We start from the raw sequence: 19,739 nt of genomic DNA, 5'->3' as shown, positions 1-19,739 counted from the left end.
CAACTCATGTAAGTTGGCAAAGATGTGATTAGTTTGGGAGTTGGGGGATGGAATGGTCATAGTTGTTCCGTTACGGTTTCCTGACATGATTTAAAATCGGTATCCCTTTCTTTTTGTTTTTGGTGACTGGGGAGAACAAGTTTTTGTCAATGTTCCGGTTCACAAAGTGAGATGAGAGTTGAATTGTCCGACATCCAAGGAATGTACATTTTCTTTTAGGGTGCAGCTTCCCTTGTAAGAGTTAGGTTGAACATATTGTGTTGGATTTAGATTTAACACAGATTGTGTGATTTATTCGCCACGGGTTTGACCTTTTTCTCTCCTTTGGCTAAATAATATAATTCATATGTTGCAGTTTGCAATTTAAAATAAAATTAAAAAAAAAGTTTGTTCCCAAATGGCTGAACTTATTGACCTCATGACATATATACTACTTAATTTCTTACAAATGGCTCTAATAAAGAAACATTCCATGATTAACAGTACTACTATGAAAAATTCACTTGCTGAGAGACATAAGTGTGTGGATTATGTGTTTCCATGAGTCATTTATGTACTGTGTATGCAAATAAGTGAGATGAAACTTGAATTTCACATCCGTAGCAGATGTGCCACCTGCTCATTTGGTGTGTTTAATGCTCGCAATCATTTAATACATATCGCCTTCAAATAAGAGTGTAGGCTTCATCATTGTGTCAATATCATGAGTTTGTGTGGTGTTACATTCATTGCCGTAGAGTAATTAACGTGTACATTTTATTACTGGATAAACCCACGCAACCACGTTTTATTGTTTTTTTTTTTTTTCTAAACATATAATCATTTCTTCATTTCTTGTGACTGTTTTATTTTGTCATGTGCTGTGGTATTTTTCGAATCCATCCAAGTGAACTTGTTAGTACCTGACAGGCCAAATTCGGGTCATAGTAAAATAAAGAGGCGTGGCTTACGGTTCACCGCCTCGCCATTTTCAACCATTATTGTTAGCCACCTAGCTAGCTTATCATTCAAAAGTCTTTGCAGTGTTTCATTCCGCGGAATGATACAAACGACGGGCTACTACAATTAATTGAAATTCAAACCCGTTCCTGTCGACATGGACGAGGAATATTATGGTGGCGCGGGGGACTGGGAAGGCCCGGACGGTAACACGGTAAAGCTTGTTGCTGTTTGGCTAGTTATTGTTAGCATGACAGTTGCTAGCACTAACCCAATGGCAACCATGCAACACTGCTATCATTTCTGGATTGAACACACTCTCACTTTTTTTCTTTTAACAGCCGAACAATATTATTTATAGGTCTGGCTAGTTGCTACTTTGGGTTTTGAAAGAATGGAAGATAAAGTTCAAAGGCTGCTAGATGCTAATAGATTATCAATGTGTTGGACATTAAATTAATTAGCTTTTGAGACTCCACCTACCAACCATTAATGTGACCTATAGAGCTAAATTGGAAAATATCTTTTCGAGAAGGGAAGTGGCTGAATGTGGTTGCACAAGTTTGCACACCATCGTGTAACTGTGGATGTCATTTGACTGTGCTCAGAATTAACCTGTCGTCATTTAAAGTGCCTCTGATTGACCACAAATAAAATTCTGGATTGTCAAGTAGGCTTTTTCTGACATTCTTCTTACACAGCACAAAGCATGGCGTTTTCTACCAGTTGTACAGGTTGGAGGTGACGTTAGGTTGGTTTCCACATTCCATCCGCCTATTTGTATTCGAATTTGAAACAATAGGAATTTGAAGAATAAATGAATGAAGAAATAGATAAATAGTATTAAAATTCGCGGAATAAAAAAGTTTTACACGTTGGAGTTGTTTATCAGCGTATCGATAACAGGAAAATGTGAATTTACACGTCGCATGTTTTGACCGGATATTACGTCACGTATAGTAGTTAGAAAAAAAATGGCGGCGAATGATAAAGTAATATTGGGTAGGGGGTGGGGGCGTAGACATTGAAAAAAAATCTGGACTTAATAAAAGAAGCAAACAATCTTTAATTACTAGTAATTGGTGATTTCTTTTTTCTTTTGAAATTGCTTAGTTTGGGTTAGGTAATTTGGGGTGGTTACATTTTTTTTATGTTCACTGCTTATAAATCGTTCACCTGTCTTGTTTTGAATTGGAACACTACTAACTTCATAGCTGTGCTCAACGTATTTTGTTTTTATTTTTCAAAACTACTGATTAACACACTACTTTTATTTAACCTTTTTGGGTGTTATGTCGTTTTCTTTTACATGGTACTATTTTGTTTTTTTTTTGTTTTTTTTGCAGACACTTTTTTTTTTTTTGGGGTGGATATCCTCAAGACTGACTTTTTGAAATCCGCTGACAAAATGAGTCATTCACAAAGGATTTCTTGTTAAGTCAAACATGCCACAACATAAAATATAAAGATAGTCTTGTCATTTTCTTGCAGGAGGATACATATGTTGACGTTGAAAATTTGGGGAAAATCCAAGAAGATTGTCTGAAGAAATTTTCCAGCAGGGATTATATCATGGAGCCTGCCATCTTCAACACCCTAAAAATGTATATGTCTGATTTCATGCAACTTGTGGCAGCTTTGCAGTAGATTGTTTCCTAAAATATGACAAGCGCAGAAAGGTTGAGCTCCTCTAGTATTTTTGTTGCAGGTATTTCCAAGCGGGTGGTTCTCCAGAACACGTCATCCAGCTTCTGTCGGAAAACTACTCTGCCGTGGCTCAAACCGTTAACCTGCTGGCCGAGTGGCTCATCCAGATGGGTCGGTGGCGCCTCCCACCCTGCTTTTGCATCTCGACGATGCGCGTGCAGTGGGCCTCGTTCGTCTCACTTGAATTGTCATGTGCTTTACAGGAGTCGAGCCTGCGCAGGTCCAGGAACGAGTTGAGAATCACCTGAAGAGTCTGCTGATAAAGCACTTTGACCCCCAGAAGGCAGATTCCATTTTCACCGTTGAGGGCGAGGTACGCAATTAGCGAATGATTAAGTCAAGACATATTTCTAAAATAATGGCATCAAATCCAATTTTTCAGAAAATTACTTTAATACTGACTAGATCATATTACTAACAACTTAATTTTAGGGGAATGAAGTAAAGTCACCTGTTAGAATGTGTTTGCAATGAGACCACAATACATCTATTGATTTATTATGTACAGGTAATAATGTCTGGTATTGTGTATGTGTTGGCCAGCATTTAATTAAAAATATATTTATGTCACGCTTTAATTGTTGGCTTGATTTATTTTATTGAATAAAATAATGTGTTTCTAGACTCCTGCTTGGCTGGAGCAGATGATTGCTCACACAACTTGGCGAGACCTTTTCTACAAGCTGGCAGAGGCTCATCCCGACTGTCTGATGCTCAACTTCACTGTGAAGGTATGCTCGCAGAAACATTTTTTTTTCCCCCAAGGTTTTTTTTTTTTTTTTTGAAGTTAAGTAATTTGTGGATGGAGTGTCTCAGACAAATTCATCTGTAAAAGACATGTGTTTTTGTAGCTGATTTCAGACGCTGGCTACCAGGGCGAGATCACCAGTGTGTCGACGGCGTGCCAGCAGCTGGAGGTTTTCTCTCGGGTGTTGAGGACATCTTTAGTCACGCTGCTGGATGGAGGAGAGGAGAACTTGGAGAAGAACCTGCCAGAATTTGCTGTGAGCCCCTTTTTGAGAATTTCTTAAGATGGATGCAAAACTCACCATTTATATTGTAGATTGTTTATAAATATAATGATTAAATTTGGAGACATCCTGCAGTCCCACAATCTGGGACTGCAGAACAGCCTCATAATGTCCCCATTTTCACCTTTTTATTGCCTGTGTCCTCTCTTTGTGGCAATCTGCTTCTTTCTTGACAATCGCAGCATGTTTTTGTGGTTCAATACAAAATATTGCAGTATACCGTATCTAAACATAGTATGATTTGTTTGTGATTGTCGGCCTCATCACATTTACAAAACTTTAGAGACTGAAGTTTTATAGTTTCGAGTTGTTCTTTTTACTCCCACTCACCTCCCATATTTTTGGCTTCATCTCTGCTTAGAAAATGGTGTGTCACGGGGAGCACACGTACCTCTTTGCTCAAGCTATGATGTCCATCCTGGCCCAGGAGGAACAAGGCGGCTCCGCTGTGCGTCGGATTGGTCAGGAGGTGCAGAAGTCGGCCCACAAGAGGTACCCCAGGCCACCAGTGGCTGCAAATTCTCCATATGATCGCCAACGATCGACATGTCATGCATTATGCAATATAAAGTTCATTTGTGTCACATCAGGGGCCACGATGCCAGTCAGATAACGCTGGCGCTGGGTACAGCAGCAGCCTACCCTCGCGCCTGCCAGGCGCTGGGGGCCATGTTGTCCAAAGGAGCCCTGAATCCCGCCGACATCACGGTGCTGTTTAAGATGTTCAGCAGCATGGACCCGCCTCCTGTGGAGCTGGTGAGGAAATCCCGCACATAATGTGACATCATAGCATATTATCGATTATTCAAATAGTTGGCGAGTAATATGATCATCGATTACTTGTCGATTTAATTGTGACAGCTCCAAGATAAATTGATGAGCACTTCCTGTTTCTTGTTCCACAGATTAGAGTGCCTGCTTTTCTGGACCTCTTCATGCAGTCGCTGTTCAAGCCCGGCTCGAAGATCAACCAAGACCACAAGCACAAATACATCCACATCCTGGCCTATGCTGCCAGCGTGGTGGAGACGTGGAAAAAGGTTGAAACCTCTCAAGTTTGTGCTTTTGAACCCATGGACAAACAGTTGGGATTGCCATCTCTCAGGGCTGAAGTGATCTTTTCTGTCCTGATCTTAGAACAAGCGAGTCAACATCAACAAGGACGAGCTAAAATCGTCCTCAAAGGCCATCGAGACGGTGCACAACCTTTGCTGCAACGAAAACAAAGGCGCCACGGAGTTGGTGGCGGAGCTCGGCACGCTGTACCAATGCATACGGTGAGTGTGAGCCCACGCAGCCAAAAACACGCTGCTGGATGTAGCCAAGCACAGTCGATGGATTGGGTTGTTTTTTGTGTAAATCAGCTTCCCAGTGGTTGCCATGGGGGTTTTAAAGTGGGTGGACTGGACCGTGTCCGAGCCTCGCTACTTTCAGCTGCAAACTGATCACACGCCGGTCCACTTAGCTCTGCTAGACGAGGTACCGAGAGTGTCAACAACATACGAGTTGAGTTGAACTCTTTTTTTTCAAAGTCGGCAGCTAAAACGTTGGGTTTGGTTTCCCCCGGCAGATCTGCACGTGCCACCAGCTGCTGCATCCTCAGGTTCTCCAGCTGCTCATCAAGCTCTTTGAGACCGAACACTCGCAGCTCGATGTCATGGAGCAGCTGGAGCTCAAGAAAACGCTCCTGGACCGGATGGTTCACCTGCTGAGTCGTGGTTATGTCCTGCCCGTGGTTAGCTACATTCGCAAGTGTCTGGAGAAGCTCAACACCGACATCTCCCTCATTCGCTATTTTGTCACTGAGGTAACGACTTCGACGTGGGGAAGTTCAAATCTCAGAACTGTCATAATTTTGAGCAGAAATGCATGTATAATAAAAATGAGTTTCTCTACCTGTCCTTATGAAGGTCCTGGATGTGATCGCACCTCCGTACACATCTGACTTTGTTCAGCTCTTCCTGCCCATCCTGGAGAACGACAGCATCGCGGGAACAATTCGCACAGAGGGAGAACACGACCCCGTTGCAGAGTTCATTGGTATGTCCTCCTCCTATTAGCATGAACCTACATACTTTTTTTTTTTTCCCCCATCTTAATTTTGGAAACTAACATTGGGTTTTTTTCCAGCTCATTGCAAGTCAAATTTCATCATGATTAATTGAGGACATAAAGAGCTGATGAAGCGCACCTTGTGGACTCACCGGTCTGGTGAGGCAAACTTGAGACTTTTGTGGCCATTGAAGCCAACTTGGACCTGCTAGAGATGATGAGATGGAGATTCAGGACAGCTTTATCTCAGCACAGTGAGTGGGAAGAAGGCGACACAGCATCACTTTAAAGGCTGACATATTGTCAGCACGATTATATGAGCAGACTCAAATCACAATTTTTCTTTTGTAAAGGCACACTTTAATCACCTGTGTAGAACGCATCAGAACGTGACAGTGGTTCAGCATACGTGTTGTTAATATGTTGCTTATTTTATTTTAAGATGCTAGCAAGGTTTGTGATTTTTGAGTCTGGAATTTCTATTGTGTGTGAATTTTGCTACTATGTCATCTTGATCATGTAATATTTTTTAGACTGTTCAACAGTCTACACATCTCTGAAAATCAAAACAGTGCCAACCATTTGGCACTGAAATTTAAATTAGAATTTTACACAGAAAAAGAATTACATCTTCCCTTTTCGATAATGATTAAAACTGAATTCACACAATCCTGGTGTGATCTAGACGAGATAGTCTTTCGGGACTATCGGGTCTCCGTAGGCACAATCCGTCTCCAGTGCCAGGTTGTAGGAACTTCCGCTTCCTCCCTTGTAGGCGCTGGTGACGATCCTGAGCCAGCCTTTCTCACCCTGGCGACAACACGACACTTTTTAACACATGCTCAAATCATGTTTCCTTTGTTGCTCTTGAGAAAAGTGCTCACCCACGGCTCCCCCCAGGAGTTCCGTACGATCCAGTACTCCACGCCGTTCTCCACTCCCCATCCCGCCACTGACACGATATGGTTCACGAAGGGGTTTGCGACGTACTCGGAGTAGAGGCCGCCTTTGTAGGCATCTAGTTTGTCGGTCGCCATGATGCCACAGCTAAAAACCACAAATGTTCAAGATTACATGCAAGTAGCATGCTACAATGATCCTACTCTGGAATGCTTAAACAGGTGCTTTTCAGTCTATTTGTATATGTAGAAAAATTGTATAGATTTTATTTTAGTACAGTAGTTCAATGTAGAAAAAACCCCACAAAGATTCACCATATACAAAGTAAAATATTGAACTATTTTGTATAACTGATATTTACAGATTATAGCCAGAGTTTCCTTATTTGGTCATATTTTCTACCACTTGCTTAGAAAAAAAAAGGGAAGGACACTGAACCACAAGATTCAGGGTACTTTCCATATGGAAAACAAGCACGCTCAAGTCTGTCTCAACAGGAATTAAAGATGTGAGTTGCTTTAAAAAAAAAAGAAAAAAAAAAGGCTGCTAGAAGGGTCAGAAAAGTTACTAAATCTAGCAAACAAATCTCTAAGTTGGAAACGTAGGCTTGTGTAAACAGTGCATGTAAGCGGGGACATGCTTAAACTATTGAATCCACCCAACAAAGAAGCCCAATTCACTCAGAAATTTGAATATCAAAATTATTATTTTTATATAAATAGGGTGGTGCTTTTACAAAAAGTGTACTTTGTTTTTACCATTTTGCTTTCATTTTGTTTTTTTCCCCCTTCCTTTGACCATTTTTTATTTTATCTTAATTTTATGTTAGGATTTTATTTTTATTTAATTTAGTTTGAAATCATTATTTCTATGTGTCTGCACGATAGACTTTCCTTGTGCATGAATGGTCCTCTACAAATAAATTTCTCACCTTGCTTTGTGAAAAATATTTTCCAGTACGTTTAATGAAAGCGTATGACACAGCGTTCCCCCGATAATTGTGGGGTACGGGAACTGAGCCTTGCTATGAACAGGAAAAATCTGCAAGTAGTTTATGTCCCCACCCTAAAAAAAAAAAAAAATTCTACATGAAGCTCCTCAACTTAAGTTTGACATAGTTCCCTGACGTTAAAGGAATACTTTTATTTTAGACACTGCTTTGGCCAAAAACAATAAATGAAAATTTCAGCGACTGAGGGAGGATAGTCCAATATTTAAAGTTTTTTACCCAAATGGATACAAGCAATTGATCTAAGAGGACACTTGCAGCTTTCAGTAATTAGTCAACAAACCTGATGGGTCCCCTGGCATAAATCTCCGCCATCATATTCTCCCTCCCGCTGACCATTCCGTAATCGCCCACCTTCCACAGGGTGTAGTTCTTCACAACAAAGCATACGCCGAAGGTGGTGCAGGTGCCGCACTCGTTGAAGGGTTTACATGCTACAAAGGAGGGAGGGCAGAATATGAGACGTGCGTGCCGGGTCATGTGTCGCTGTTACTCTGTAGGACCCTTACCCTGGTCTTTGGCCTGGTAGTTATTGCACGTCTCATCCGGGATGCCGTGGTTGTTGGCGTACTCCCACACGCTGTTGTGATCGCCGCCGTGGCAAGAACCCGCTTCTCCGCAGTCGATCACGTGCTGCACGGAGAGGTAGGCGGACGGCCACGCCCCTTTCCTCTGAATATTGATGCGATCTGGACATCAACGGAAAAAGAACGATAGGTCAACTTCCTTGAATCATAACAATGGATATAACAATGACAATACATGTCCGTGACACAAGAAGAGAGAATTTTTATTTGTGGGTCGAACCTGCCATTGCACTAGTGGTGCCATGAGCCCAACATGAGCCGCAGTACTGAGGAATGTGCTGATTGCGGGTGGTGCTGACATAGTTGATACCGCCGATGTTCCTCCAGTCCCACGACTTGGGCAGATCCGAAATGTTTAAATACTCATGAGGGCGGGGTGAGGACCTTTAAAAGGAAAAAAGAACACATAGTTTGAATGTTTGTTCCTGTTAATCCAAATCGGGTCTGTGAGAGTCTGTTGAAGCTGCTTGAAAGAAGAAGAAAAAACAATAACTTATTCTATAAAGTCCGGCAACATTTAACCCACAAATACGCATACTCGGTATCCAAAATGTTTAATTACATTAAATATGCAAATGATGACATACAGATTTTTTTTTTCTATGTACAAAGTTTTGCAACTCTTAATTATTGCATTTAGGTATTTCAGGTACAATTTTGATAAAATATATTCTGTTCCCTACCACAAAAAAAAAACAAAAAAAAAAAAAACTACAAACACTACTCCTGAGGAAGAGGCACAATGCATATTGTTAATCATGATTCATGAACAGAACTAGATAAGCTGACTCAGCAAAATTATTTATGGAAGACAACCAGTTTATGTAGACATGGACATTGATGGATAAAGGAAGTAGACTGTCACATTTAAAACAAAAATACATCTACTAACTGTAATACTTTTCACAGATTTGTCAAGTCAGTTATTTTTGGAATAAATATATTTAATTCTAAAAACAATTGTAGAGACTTTAAGAAAGTTTAAGTCAAGTTTACGCACACCCTGAATAATGAATCAGATTTTTTTTTATATATTTAATGTGGGCCTCGGAGTACTAGATAGGAAAAAAAAAAGTTCCTCACCAATGTGCTGTACTGTATTTATTTTAAAAAATGAATCCCATTTAATCACATTAACTTCTTTTGTGTTCCAGTGCTGTATATGGAAAAAAACTATTACCGACCTATGAAAAAAAAAATACCCAAAAGCGAATTATTAAATATTAAACTTGTACGTTGCTATTAAAAACATACACGTATACATCCATTACCCAAACCGCTTATTAAACTCGTGACTGCCACCGTGCAGTATTGGTTGACAGCATGTTAGCAATGTCGCTAACTTGATAACACAATTGTTCAAAACAACTTCCAACTTACCTCAGTCCGAAGACGTTTTTCCTCGGCGTGGGGACATAGCAGGGCTGGTCACTGTTAAAATACAGCCCAGCTGACACGGTCGACAAAAAGACGGAAAATAAAACAATGGACGCAGTGGTGGCCATTTGGGCAAGCTGCTTTACCGGTAAATCTGTGGTTATTGCTGACTTGTGTCGAAATCACCTGACAAGATGACTCAGTGTCGTCACTAAATCAGATGCTTTTGACTGGATATAGGTCGCTTGCACATCGTAATGCATCATGGGAATTTTTTCTTCGGGCGCCATATTGGGTGTCCGCCGGTTCACAAGGTACACTCGCGAGTTACACGGTAGAGCTTATCAACCTGATGTCATTTTCGCAGTATTTTCACGATTTACCGGAAGATCAAAAACAACGATACAGGCAGAAGGTGTCTCTGTGTGGCGGGATTGATCCTAATTACGTCCTGACCAAGGGTGATTTTTTTTTTGATGGAGAAAGCTTGCTGGCCAAATGTGACGTCTCTGGACATCTTTCCTTACCTCGTGTTGACAACATGCTCCATAACACGCCAACAAATCCCTGGAGGCTTACAATTATTTTGTAAGCGGGTGGATACAGAGTGTAAACTTTAACATCGCATCAGAAGAAACGGTTGCTGTTGCACGTAAGTAAACCACATGGTGTTGGACGTTGGTAATTCTGCACACAAAAATGTTGATTTGTTCTCAGGCTTCCTGTTATTGTGTTTACATGCACAGCTGGGTTTACCTGATGTGGTTTTTCTAATAATTTTATAACAGGTAAATATGGCAGAGCGTATAAGAATAAAAAGTAACTATGCACAGCCTCCCCGTGGCTTAATTAAATTTAATGCTACCCTTTCACTAGTTACATGTTACTTAATCAACTTATTCTAAATGGTTAAGGTTAACCACTCAGAGGACGTATTTTTAGTTTCAGTTTCCAGTACAATAAAACGTGTTCATGGTAACTACTGAGCATACTGACAGCTTTTCTTATGATCTCACGGTTAAGGAGGCTGTCACAACACCCAATTTCTGTCTGGTGCCGGATGGCAACAATTCCCATCACTTGTCACGACAACACCAATATTATTACCAGGTATGTATGGCTTTACTTTTTGTAGTTTATTTAATGCTAGGTTTCATATTTTCATTACAATGTTTGTAATATTTTCAGATTCAGGCACAGATGAGTTTAACTGGACGGACTTCTGCGACTTTGTGGTGTGGACAAAGTGTGATTGAGCGAGTCCACCCAGATCGCTCGTTTTGGCCAGCTGGAAAAGCCAGTTTGTTTGTTTTTTCCAAAATCCCCTCCTTACCTGAACTGCTCGGGAGAGCATTTACTAGATCAGCAGTGGACTTCCAGTGTTCCTGCTCAGCCGCTGTCACCTACCACTTGCTCATGTACTTCAAAGATGCGGAATAAAGTAGTTTTTTGTGCTGCAGCAGATTGTAAAATAAAATGATATCACTTGAAGTGTGCCAATCTAGACTGCCAAAAGGACAGTGGTTTTGTGACAAGTGTGAAACAAGGATTATTGGGAAAACTAACACAGTACTGGTACTTGTCTTACATTAAACAAATTTAAAAGAGAGCAACTTTTTCCTCTGTACATAGTATAATGAAAGTCATTGCGTACCCCATCAACATTACATCATACCGTCATCTCAGGATGGTAGGCACCTGTGCTAAAATAAACTACATTAATTAACAGTTCAATTTTATCCCTGAATTTACTACATCTAATCATTATTCACTTCATTTTTTGTGCTTTTAGAAATAATAAAGATTTATGCCATTACTTTAAGAGGGACCATATTGCACATTGAGTCAAATCCTGTCATTTGTATTATGTACAGCTTTGTAAACAAACCCAACAATAGAATTTGTATAATCGCTGCCTTTATTAGCGCCAAACAAACAGTCGCATGTTGTCCTCCTCCAATGCTTTGATGCTCGCCTTCGTTTCCATCATGTCATTGGCAATCAAGTCGGTGTGGCATGAGATCCCTAAAGAAATAATAATAAAAAAAGATCACAAAAAAATACGGTACCAGTAATAGGTTTAATATAGTACAGTAGTATAGTTTTTTTTGTCAGTGTAAAAGAAATGTACACATTTTGTTGAATTTTTTAATGTATGAACATTGCTACAGGCAAATACTTATTTCTATAAACACTTCCAAATGCCTCTAAAATATAAGGTGCATGTACACACACAAACATAAACACATACATTCACTCATGCATACAATATATCATGTAATGAATTCTGAGTGGCATACCAGAGTCAATGATGTCAGCAGTACTTGAGGGTACAGGTTACTGGAGCCATCTGGCTGCATAACTGCAACAATCTCTGCCACTTCAAGTCGCCTTTTCTTTGCTTGTCTCTCCTGTGCACGTTCATATCTTGGCACCGACTGGGCTGAGACATAGATGTTGTAACTTGGGACCCAACTTTAATGTTGGAGCTCAGTCGGGATGATTGGACAGAAAAACGGGCGCAGGGCGACCTGTTAAAATAAACAAATATATAAACAAATAAAATATGGAAAGACTGGTTATTTTGCCGCAGTAGGGTGGCCGTGAATAAGTTCTTTAGCATGATGTGTAGGCTACCGAATAAGCTCTTTAGCATGATGTGTAGGCTACCGGGGGTCTGTTTACTTGCATCACCCCCTTCTGTCTCTTTTTTCCAAGTTTACATTTTGCCACCAAAAAACATGTTATCGGCATTAAGAGCCCAAGACTAATCAATCCAATTTCAGCAGTAAACACTTTGCACTGGCACTACTTGGGTGAAAATGTTCGATGTTAGCTTTCGGCTAACGTCCGCTAGCCAGCTTGTATTACCGAACTTACTTGCTCATGAATCCAAAACATAAGCAACTTGCCCATATATGCGCGGTCGAAACGTTATTAATCCTCATGCATTACATTAAATAAAGGTAAATAATCTTACCGCTCACAAAGTGATCGCTGCACACACGAGCCCAAAGTAACGACTTCCCTCCGGAGTCCGCACTCCTCTGTCTCCAGGCCCTGGTTCCTAATTATTTTCGGAATTCGGCAGAAAGGCCGACCATTTTCCCCCTGGGCTTTGTTCGAACAGCCAACGATGCAGCAACAATGTACCATTTTAAACGCAGACAACAAACGTGATAGATACGTGTTAGACCGAATCGCTACGTAAATGGAGGCCACCCAGCATGGCGACTACGAGAAATCCGAGGCGGAAGTGACGACACGTGCAAGCGACCTATAGCCGATAGCACATACACGTACGTGCAAGCCGTTGAAGCGACAGGGCGGCCATCTTGCTCCTCCCATCTATACGTACAGATAAGTTTAAAAAAACAAAACAAATGGACGTTATGTGCTGCTTTGAAGACCCCCTTTTTCTTTTATCGCCGTTCTTTCGAACCCAATATTGGATTTGGCAAAGACCTCTTTTGTTGAATTAAAGTTATAATTCTTTATAAAAAAAAAAATAGAGTTTTCTCCTGCAAACATTATGAAACTTAATTTATACATACTGTATGCATTTAAGGCAAGTTGCAAAATGTCTGAAATCCTATTTTTTTATGTTATACAATTTTAAATACAATCATGCTGTTTCTACTAAGCACTACTGTTTTTACTGTCTTAAAAGTTCTCAAATTTCGATACTTAAATGTATAGGATTATATGCCGAGAAACGTTTCTTGGGAGGAGCAATATGGCGGCCTCGCGGCTTCAAAAGTCTTGGCCTATCCAGTCATATATTCAGATCAGTGGGCTTGACGATTTCGACAGCGCCGACTAGTGGCTTGGATTAGTTCCACCCTCTGGCTCTCAAAACTATATGGTTGGGTTGGGGGAAAGACTGACTGCTGAAGTATTCAAGAGTAGATTTACTATTTTTGTGTGTAGATGACTGATTTTACTAGCTTGACTGACAACACAAGCCATTAAGTAACCAAGTACTATGAAATAAAAAGAAACCCCCCACAATAATCACACAAACATACTTGACTTTTACTTCATCATTTGGTTTGCTACACAGGAGACTGCTATTTACTGTTCTGTATTTCCTAATAGTTGTGAATAGAGCTCAGGAGCCACAGCTGTGTATTATTTCCTTTATTGAGTCAAGTCAAATGTAATCAAACAGAGGGCAGACGGACAGTTTAAAACATGTTAACCCAAAGTGAATGAGCACTTGCTTGGACAGTTTGAAGTGTGTGGTATTGACGGAAGAGTGGTCCCAGAGCTCGGAAGAGTGGTCCCAGAGCTTGCGAGAGCACCTGTTCAGTTTCCTACACCAGCCTTCTCCTTTTGCAGTCCTGCTCCATCTGCTCTTCTAACATATTGGACGCGACACCCAAAGGAGACACTTGCTTCAGCATGGAATCATCAGAAGCCTGACCGAACAGGGCCATCAGCAAAGCGACGCCGAATCCTGTGGCACGCTCCCCCTGCCGAGGCAAGTGCAAGGATGATGCGGGCTGCTTTTGGTAAATTACAACTACCGTACAAGTTTTAAAACTAAATTCAGCACCCTGATTATCCAATCAGAGCACTGACTCAGGCTTATTAAAAAAGGTACTCACAGCGTGAACAGGTGAGGCGATGTCAACATGGACCCAAACACCGGGCCAATCAAAGCCCAGGTGCGACACAATGAAGAGGCCAGCGCACGAGCTCTGAGCGTTCTCACGGTCCTGACAAAATGAAACAAGAATTACAAATTGAAAGCATTCCACTGACTCAAAATCAGACCCTCAAGTTAAACACCACTGAGGTCACACATTTCATCTCTGGGAGCGGCCATTTTGTCACTTGCTGTTGACGGAAACTGAGAGCAGGGCACAGTTAACTCATTCACTGCCATTGACGGCTATAGACTTCAAAGATTAAATTTTTACTGGGCTGGCAGTGAATGAGTTAACTAACAATATTTTGACTTCAATAAAAGCATAAAAAAGGTCGAGAAAAAAAATTCCCCAAAATATATTTTGACTTGACTTGCTCTTTAACACAATATTATTTTGACTTCAATAAATCATAAAAAAATTGTCTGACAAAAATTTAAAAATATATATATTATTTAGACTTGACTTCATCTTTAACACATTAACAATATTATTTTGACTTCAATAAAGCATAAAAAAAAAAAGTCTAAATAAATAAATAAATAAATATATATATATATATATATATATATATATATATATATATATATATATATAATTTTGACTTGATTTCCTTTAACACATTGGATCAGATTTATTACATTTGCATGATTTCATATGCAAATAACTGATTTTTTTTTTCTGGCAGTCTGAGTGTTGTTGACTCACAGCCACTGAATTCTTCATGTCAGCAAGAGCAGAAGCAAACTCTGTGAAGTGCAGCTCGGGGCAGTAAACCAGAGGGTGGGCGAGGTCGCCGCTGCTGCGCCCGGCACGCACGCACGCCGTCTCCCACTGCTCGCTGTTGGTCATCACGGCTGCGTGGTGCTTCCCTGTGGAAATCCCCTAGACAAACAGAGACGAAAAAAAAATATAAAAATAAATGTGTTACTGTTTACTTTGCTGGCTCAAGGTCAACTTTTATTAAATGGGAATGTTCACCGTACCTGTGCACCCGTCAGCGTGGCCATATCCAGAATAATATCAGCGGACAGATCTTTACTGGCGTACACCACCCCGTCGGCCAGCACCAACCTTCCCTCCGCATCAGTGTTGTTGATCTCCACAGTCCTTAAAAAGTCCCAACGCACTTTAGTTTGGGTTCAGTTTGAGCAAAACAATCGCGTGGAAAAACACGCTCACTTTCCGGAGTAGAGCGTGTGGATATCATCGGGCCGCGTGGCCGTTGGTCCCACGGCGTTCTCCGCCAGGCAAAACACGGCGTGGAGGTTATCCTTGAAGCCCTGCGACACGGATGGGATATTGTCACGGACGCCCCACAGAGTGACAAAAACGAGCGAGATCGTCAACAGCTCACCTGTTTGATGGTAGCTTGAAAAGCTCCCAAGATGGCGGCAGCTCCACCACAGTCTCTCTTCATGCCTGGCATTGTGGTCTAGACCCAATCAAGACAAAAAAAAAAAAAAAAAAAAAAAAAAACTAAATTAATACAAATTTGTCTTTTAGTAAGTGCTTTAGTTAGAACTTTGAAGGGCTTTGCTCACATTAATATTTGTAAATATGTGCACATGGAAGATAACATTTACATTTTAAATATGTAAATAAATTAGGGGTGTCAGGCGATTACAATTTTTAATCGGAATTAATTGCAAGATATATCTTGTTCAAAAGTTTTCATACTTTTGTTAACATTAAAGGGGGAAAAATGTTAACCTAATAGAAATATGGCTTCATCTTATAGTCATTATACAATAACTTAAAATTAAAATTAAAAAGATGTACTGTAAATGTGTGATACTAATTTGTGTTGAGGTAATTTTCTGCCACTAGATGGCATAACTGCATTTGTAAGACAGCGGCAACGGCTCAGTACATTTTTCTTTTCATATTAAGCGCTGTCCAATCTTTAACATGAATTAAGTTGTGAAATTCTACACATTTTTAATATTGTGAAATACAACTTGACCCCAGTCTCCACAAATATATGCATTATTACATTTATTACTGCTAAATTTTGACAGGACATGTCTGCTGCGTTGAGACTGGAATTCCCCCAGTACAGACTTTCCAGGTAAGGAGCGGCCATTAATCGTGCTTTAAAAATAATAAAAATAGTGGCAATTAAGGAACTTTAAATTTTGACACCACTAAAATAAATTATTAAAAAAAAACAACAACAACCAGTACCTTCCCCTTGATGCTGAGTCCTCCAGTGTCGTACACGATGCCTTTGCCCACCCACGCGATGGTCTGAGTGGCGCCATCTGGTGTGTGGCTCAAGACTGCTAATGCAGGAGGATTTTCAGCTGCCTTGCCAACTCCATAAATGCCTAAAAGGACACATATGAATTTAACGTTTGATTTCTACTTGAGTATTTTTCGTGCTATGACTAAAGAGAACCATTCGAGCGAACAATGAATGAAATACTCAACAGTTTTAAAATAAAAATGAATACAAATATTTTCCACTTCTGTCAGAATCAGATTACCTCCAAAGCCTTTTTCTTTGAGCTCTTCTCCACGGATGATCACAGGAGTTATTCCGAGTTCACTTCCTACTGCTTTGATTTCCTGAAACACACGGGGAGTCCATTTAGTGTCCTGATAGGTTGACGCATTGCAGAGTTGTTGGTTTTCCTCACGTTCAGGAAATGGTCCGTGTTCATCTCGTTACACGGCGTGTCCACAATGCGAGCCGCCAGTCGTACTCCGTCTGCAGCGTTGGAGAGACACTGGAAAGGAAAGGAGGACAAAAAAAAAAAAAACATTCTAGTTCCTCAATTTACTTTTAAAATTCTGTTTTCCATGATAGCGTAACAATATCAATGAAGTACCTACATTTATAGAGTGAAACCTCCAAAGTCCAACACTGTTATGCAACCCTGGTTAAATTCCAAAATATTTTATCAAGTGCAGAATCACACTTTTTCATCATTAGCTTCTTGTTACTACGATAGCAATGATCCGACTAACATTTCTGCATTCCCATCCCAACTGTCATTTTGTCACTGTCGGAGGAATTCAAATACAAGGTTTAGGTTATAATAATAGTTTTGGAATTATTATTATTAATTATTATCATTATTATTTTTAAATCATAGTTATTTTTTCATTTTTACCTTTTTCCGCCAGTTACAGTTTTTCCAAGTAGGTTTCTTAGCTGTTTTTTTTTTTTTTTTTTTTTATTAGTTTTAGTTTTGATTTTTTTTTTTAAATAGAGCATTTGTCAATGTTTGACTAGGTTTGTTATTTTTTCGAAAAGGTTTTGTTTTAGCTTGGATTAGTTTTAGTTTTGTTTTGTTTTTTTAATAGAGCCAAGTGCAAAAAAAAATAAAAAAGTCACTAAGTATTTTGTGATAAAGATATGTAAACAACTTCCTTCTGTATGGATGTACACCAATATTGAAATAGACATTTATTTAAAATTAACCCCAAAAGCTCATGTATATTAATGAAGAAAAACTAATAACATTTTGATTATAATAATTAGTTAGTTTTATAAAACGTAAGAAGTTTCATTTAATTTTTAAAAAGCATTTTCATTTATATTTGTGTTAGTGATTTTTTTTTTTTCAATTTCACTTTGTTGTTTCATTTTCATTATTCTCATAAACTATAATAACCTTGGTTCAATATCATATTATATCAATATTATAGGTCAGTCCTCTTAGCCCAGTGCCTCTCAATTATTTTCTCCTACGCCGTCCGAGGAAGAAGAAAATATTTTTGCAGTGCACCTCCCTAACTCCTCCCGCAACTATAAATATTATTTAGTTATAATAATTGGTATCAGTACATATTTGCATAACAATGATTGTATCCATATTAACCATAAAGAAAACAACTTGAGATTTGAGGGTCACACCCCAAAGAATGAGGAATACTGCCTTCGCCCTAATAGATAGCAGGTGCTCAAAATAAACAACCCATATGAAGATGAGCACAACGAGGTCAGTACCTCAAGCTCGGCTTCATCCATCTGGTTGTTTTCTTGGCCGACAATCACAAACTCGACGACGACGTGCTTCTTCTCGGTCCTGCGCGAGGATCCCGAACGGCGAGAGAAGATGGGGAACGCTCTGGAAATGGCACAGGATGACGCAAATACGTCGGAGCGCTCGCACACCATCTACAGAGGACACATAAATGCGTCAGATATCAGCATCCACTGGGCAAAACTGATTTTAGTCGCAAATGGAAACTGATAGATTTGAAAAATAAAAAATAAAAAAAGAGAGAGAGAATGCGGTGAAGGTACTGACCATGATGCAGCGGTTGTTCCCTCCAGGCAGGCACGAGCGGACCAGACGGGAGATAAAGTGGGCAGAAGAGGGGCTGTTGTGCCTGCTGACCCGTGAAGGAATGGCCGCCACGGCTGCATAATTCAGGTACAGAGGACAGCTGTCCGTGGGCTTGGGGCTCAAAGTATTCAGTGCAGCCTGCCAAATCTGAAAGAACACTACTCATCAATATCTAAAACAAATACATGCCTAGGGTGTAATAAGGTTTTTTCTTATTCGTTTTTTTGGTAACTTATTTGTTGGAGGGCTGTCACGTAACCCTCCAATATAAGGGGGTGGATGTATTCAAATTTGGCCTTTCGACACTCTGTATTCGTGCTGCTCACAATAAGTAATTAATTAACGCAGTTCTGAGTACTTAAAGGATAACCACGTGAGGTAACCCTTGATCACAAATCCACTTTTATAGACCGTGTTACACAAGCAGCTCAGATTACTTCCAGCACGTTCCTCCATTAAGGAAATAACAGCTTATTCAGACTTTTAAACATGTTAACCTGGTGAAATGGGGTTTTTATGAGATGAATTCATAAGACACTTGAAATTAAGCAATTAAGCCCCATCTTGGGGGAAAATTAAACGTTATTAAAATTTAGAGTTTTATAGTCGGTGATAAAACGACTGGAGATGTGGTGTCTGGAGTATAACGAGTTAATGAAGTGAAGTTAAATGAAGAGACTGAGCGTCTGGTGTGCTGTGCTAGTCATTCAGGTTAGCTTGCTGTGTTAGCTTAGCATTAGCATTAGGATTAGCATTAGCATTAGCAAGCAGTCATTGTCATCCATGTACGCGTTACCTCTTTGCCGACAACAGGCTGAAGTTTGCCTTTAACTTGGTCCCAGTCAACTTGTTGAAGGTTGGCATGCTGTCCGATAATCAAAATCGGGCGAGTCTGTGGGTCGGAGTCACCGGCAGACGCCTTGAACTCCAGCACCACGTTCGCCATTTTTTTTGTGACTAGCTAACATGCAGCTAATGTTCAGATAGCGGAAGCGGTGCCGGCGACGGTAGCCGTGAAAGGACTAAATAGATAATAACGCCACTTTCTACGGCGCGTTGTACTACGAGAGAAATTCCATAAATTCACAATAAGGTTTAAATAATTTACATTTTATATATTAATATTATACGTATATTGTTTAAAATAAACAGCATTATTTTAAACTGATCTGAGCGAACTTTAT

The 19,739-nt window shown here is 40.0% G+C and overlaps 3 protein-coding genes and 1 long non-coding RNA gene across 4 annotated transcripts; 1 reads left to right on the top strand and 3 right to left on the bottom strand.

The window, feature by feature from the left end:
- Positions 1 to 561: 561 nt before the first annotated feature.
- On the top strand, positions 562 to 13,069 carry nelfcd (negative elongation factor complex member C/D). Its single transcript, XM_077530786.1, has 15 exons — positions 562 to 1,153; positions 2,431 to 2,543; positions 2,648 to 2,757; positions 2,850 to 2,959; positions 3,270 to 3,377; positions 3,498 to 3,650; positions 4,039 to 4,169; positions 4,268 to 4,433; positions 4,583 to 4,717; positions 4,815 to 4,954; positions 5,042 to 5,156; positions 5,248 to 5,484; positions 5,588 to 5,717; positions 5,808 to 9,842; positions 12,886 to 13,069. Exons 1-14 carry the CDS (start codon positions 1,097 to 1,099, stop codon positions 5,840 to 5,842), a joined length of 1,740 nt encoding a protein of 579 aa, XP_077386912.1. The 5' UTR covers positions 562 to 1,096; the 3' UTR covers positions 5,843 to 9,842; positions 12,886 to 13,069.
- ctsz (cathepsin Z) lies at positions 6,067 to 9,816 on the bottom strand. Its single transcript, XM_077530787.1, has 6 exons — positions 9,606 to 9,816; positions 8,446 to 8,609; positions 8,148 to 8,327; positions 7,922 to 8,072; positions 6,614 to 6,776; positions 6,067 to 6,539 (listed from the first exon to the last, which is right to left on the bottom strand). Exons 1-6 carry the CDS (start codon positions 9,728 to 9,730, stop codon positions 6,411 to 6,413), a joined length of 912 nt encoding a protein of 303 aa, XP_077386913.1. The 5' UTR covers positions 9,731 to 9,816; the 3' UTR covers positions 6,067 to 6,410.
- Positions 11,499 to 12,893, bottom strand: LOC144024475 (uncharacterized). Its single transcript, XR_013284786.1, has 3 exons — positions 12,583 to 12,893; positions 11,903 to 12,133; positions 11,499 to 11,627 (listed from the first exon to the last, which is right to left on the bottom strand). It is a non-coding gene; the product is annotated as an uncharacterized LOC144024475 (long non-coding RNA).
- A 658-nt stretch (positions 13,070 to 13,727) lies between the features above and the next one.
- npepl1 (aminopeptidase like 1) lies at positions 13,728 to 19,557 on the bottom strand. The gene is made up of 12 exons (XM_077530571.1): positions 19,352 to 19,557; positions 18,517 to 18,702; positions 18,213 to 18,383; positions 16,897 to 16,986; positions 16,744 to 16,825; positions 16,442 to 16,584; positions 15,612 to 15,689; positions 15,437 to 15,537; positions 15,241 to 15,364; positions 14,963 to 15,139; positions 14,213 to 14,323; positions 13,728 to 14,077 (listed from the first exon to the last, which is right to left on the bottom strand). The coding sequence occupies exons 1-12, from the start codon at positions 19,499 to 19,501 to the stop codon at positions 13,919 to 13,921; spliced, it is 1,572 nt and encodes a 523-aa protein (XP_077386697.1). The 5' UTR covers positions 19,502 to 19,557; the 3' UTR covers positions 13,728 to 13,918.
- Between the last annotated feature and the right edge of the window lie 182 nt (positions 19,558 to 19,739).

This window comes from Festucalex cinctus, chromosome 8, assembly GCF_051991245.1.
Source record: "Festucalex cinctus isolate MCC-2025b chromosome 8, RoL_Fcin_1.0, whole genome shotgun sequence".
In the NCBI taxonomy this organism is placed as follows: Eukaryota; Metazoa; Chordata; class Actinopteri; order Syngnathiformes; family Syngnathidae; genus Festucalex; species Festucalex cinctus.
Note: the sequence above shows the minus strand (reverse complement) of the source record. Positions and strands in the feature narration are given on the sequence as shown.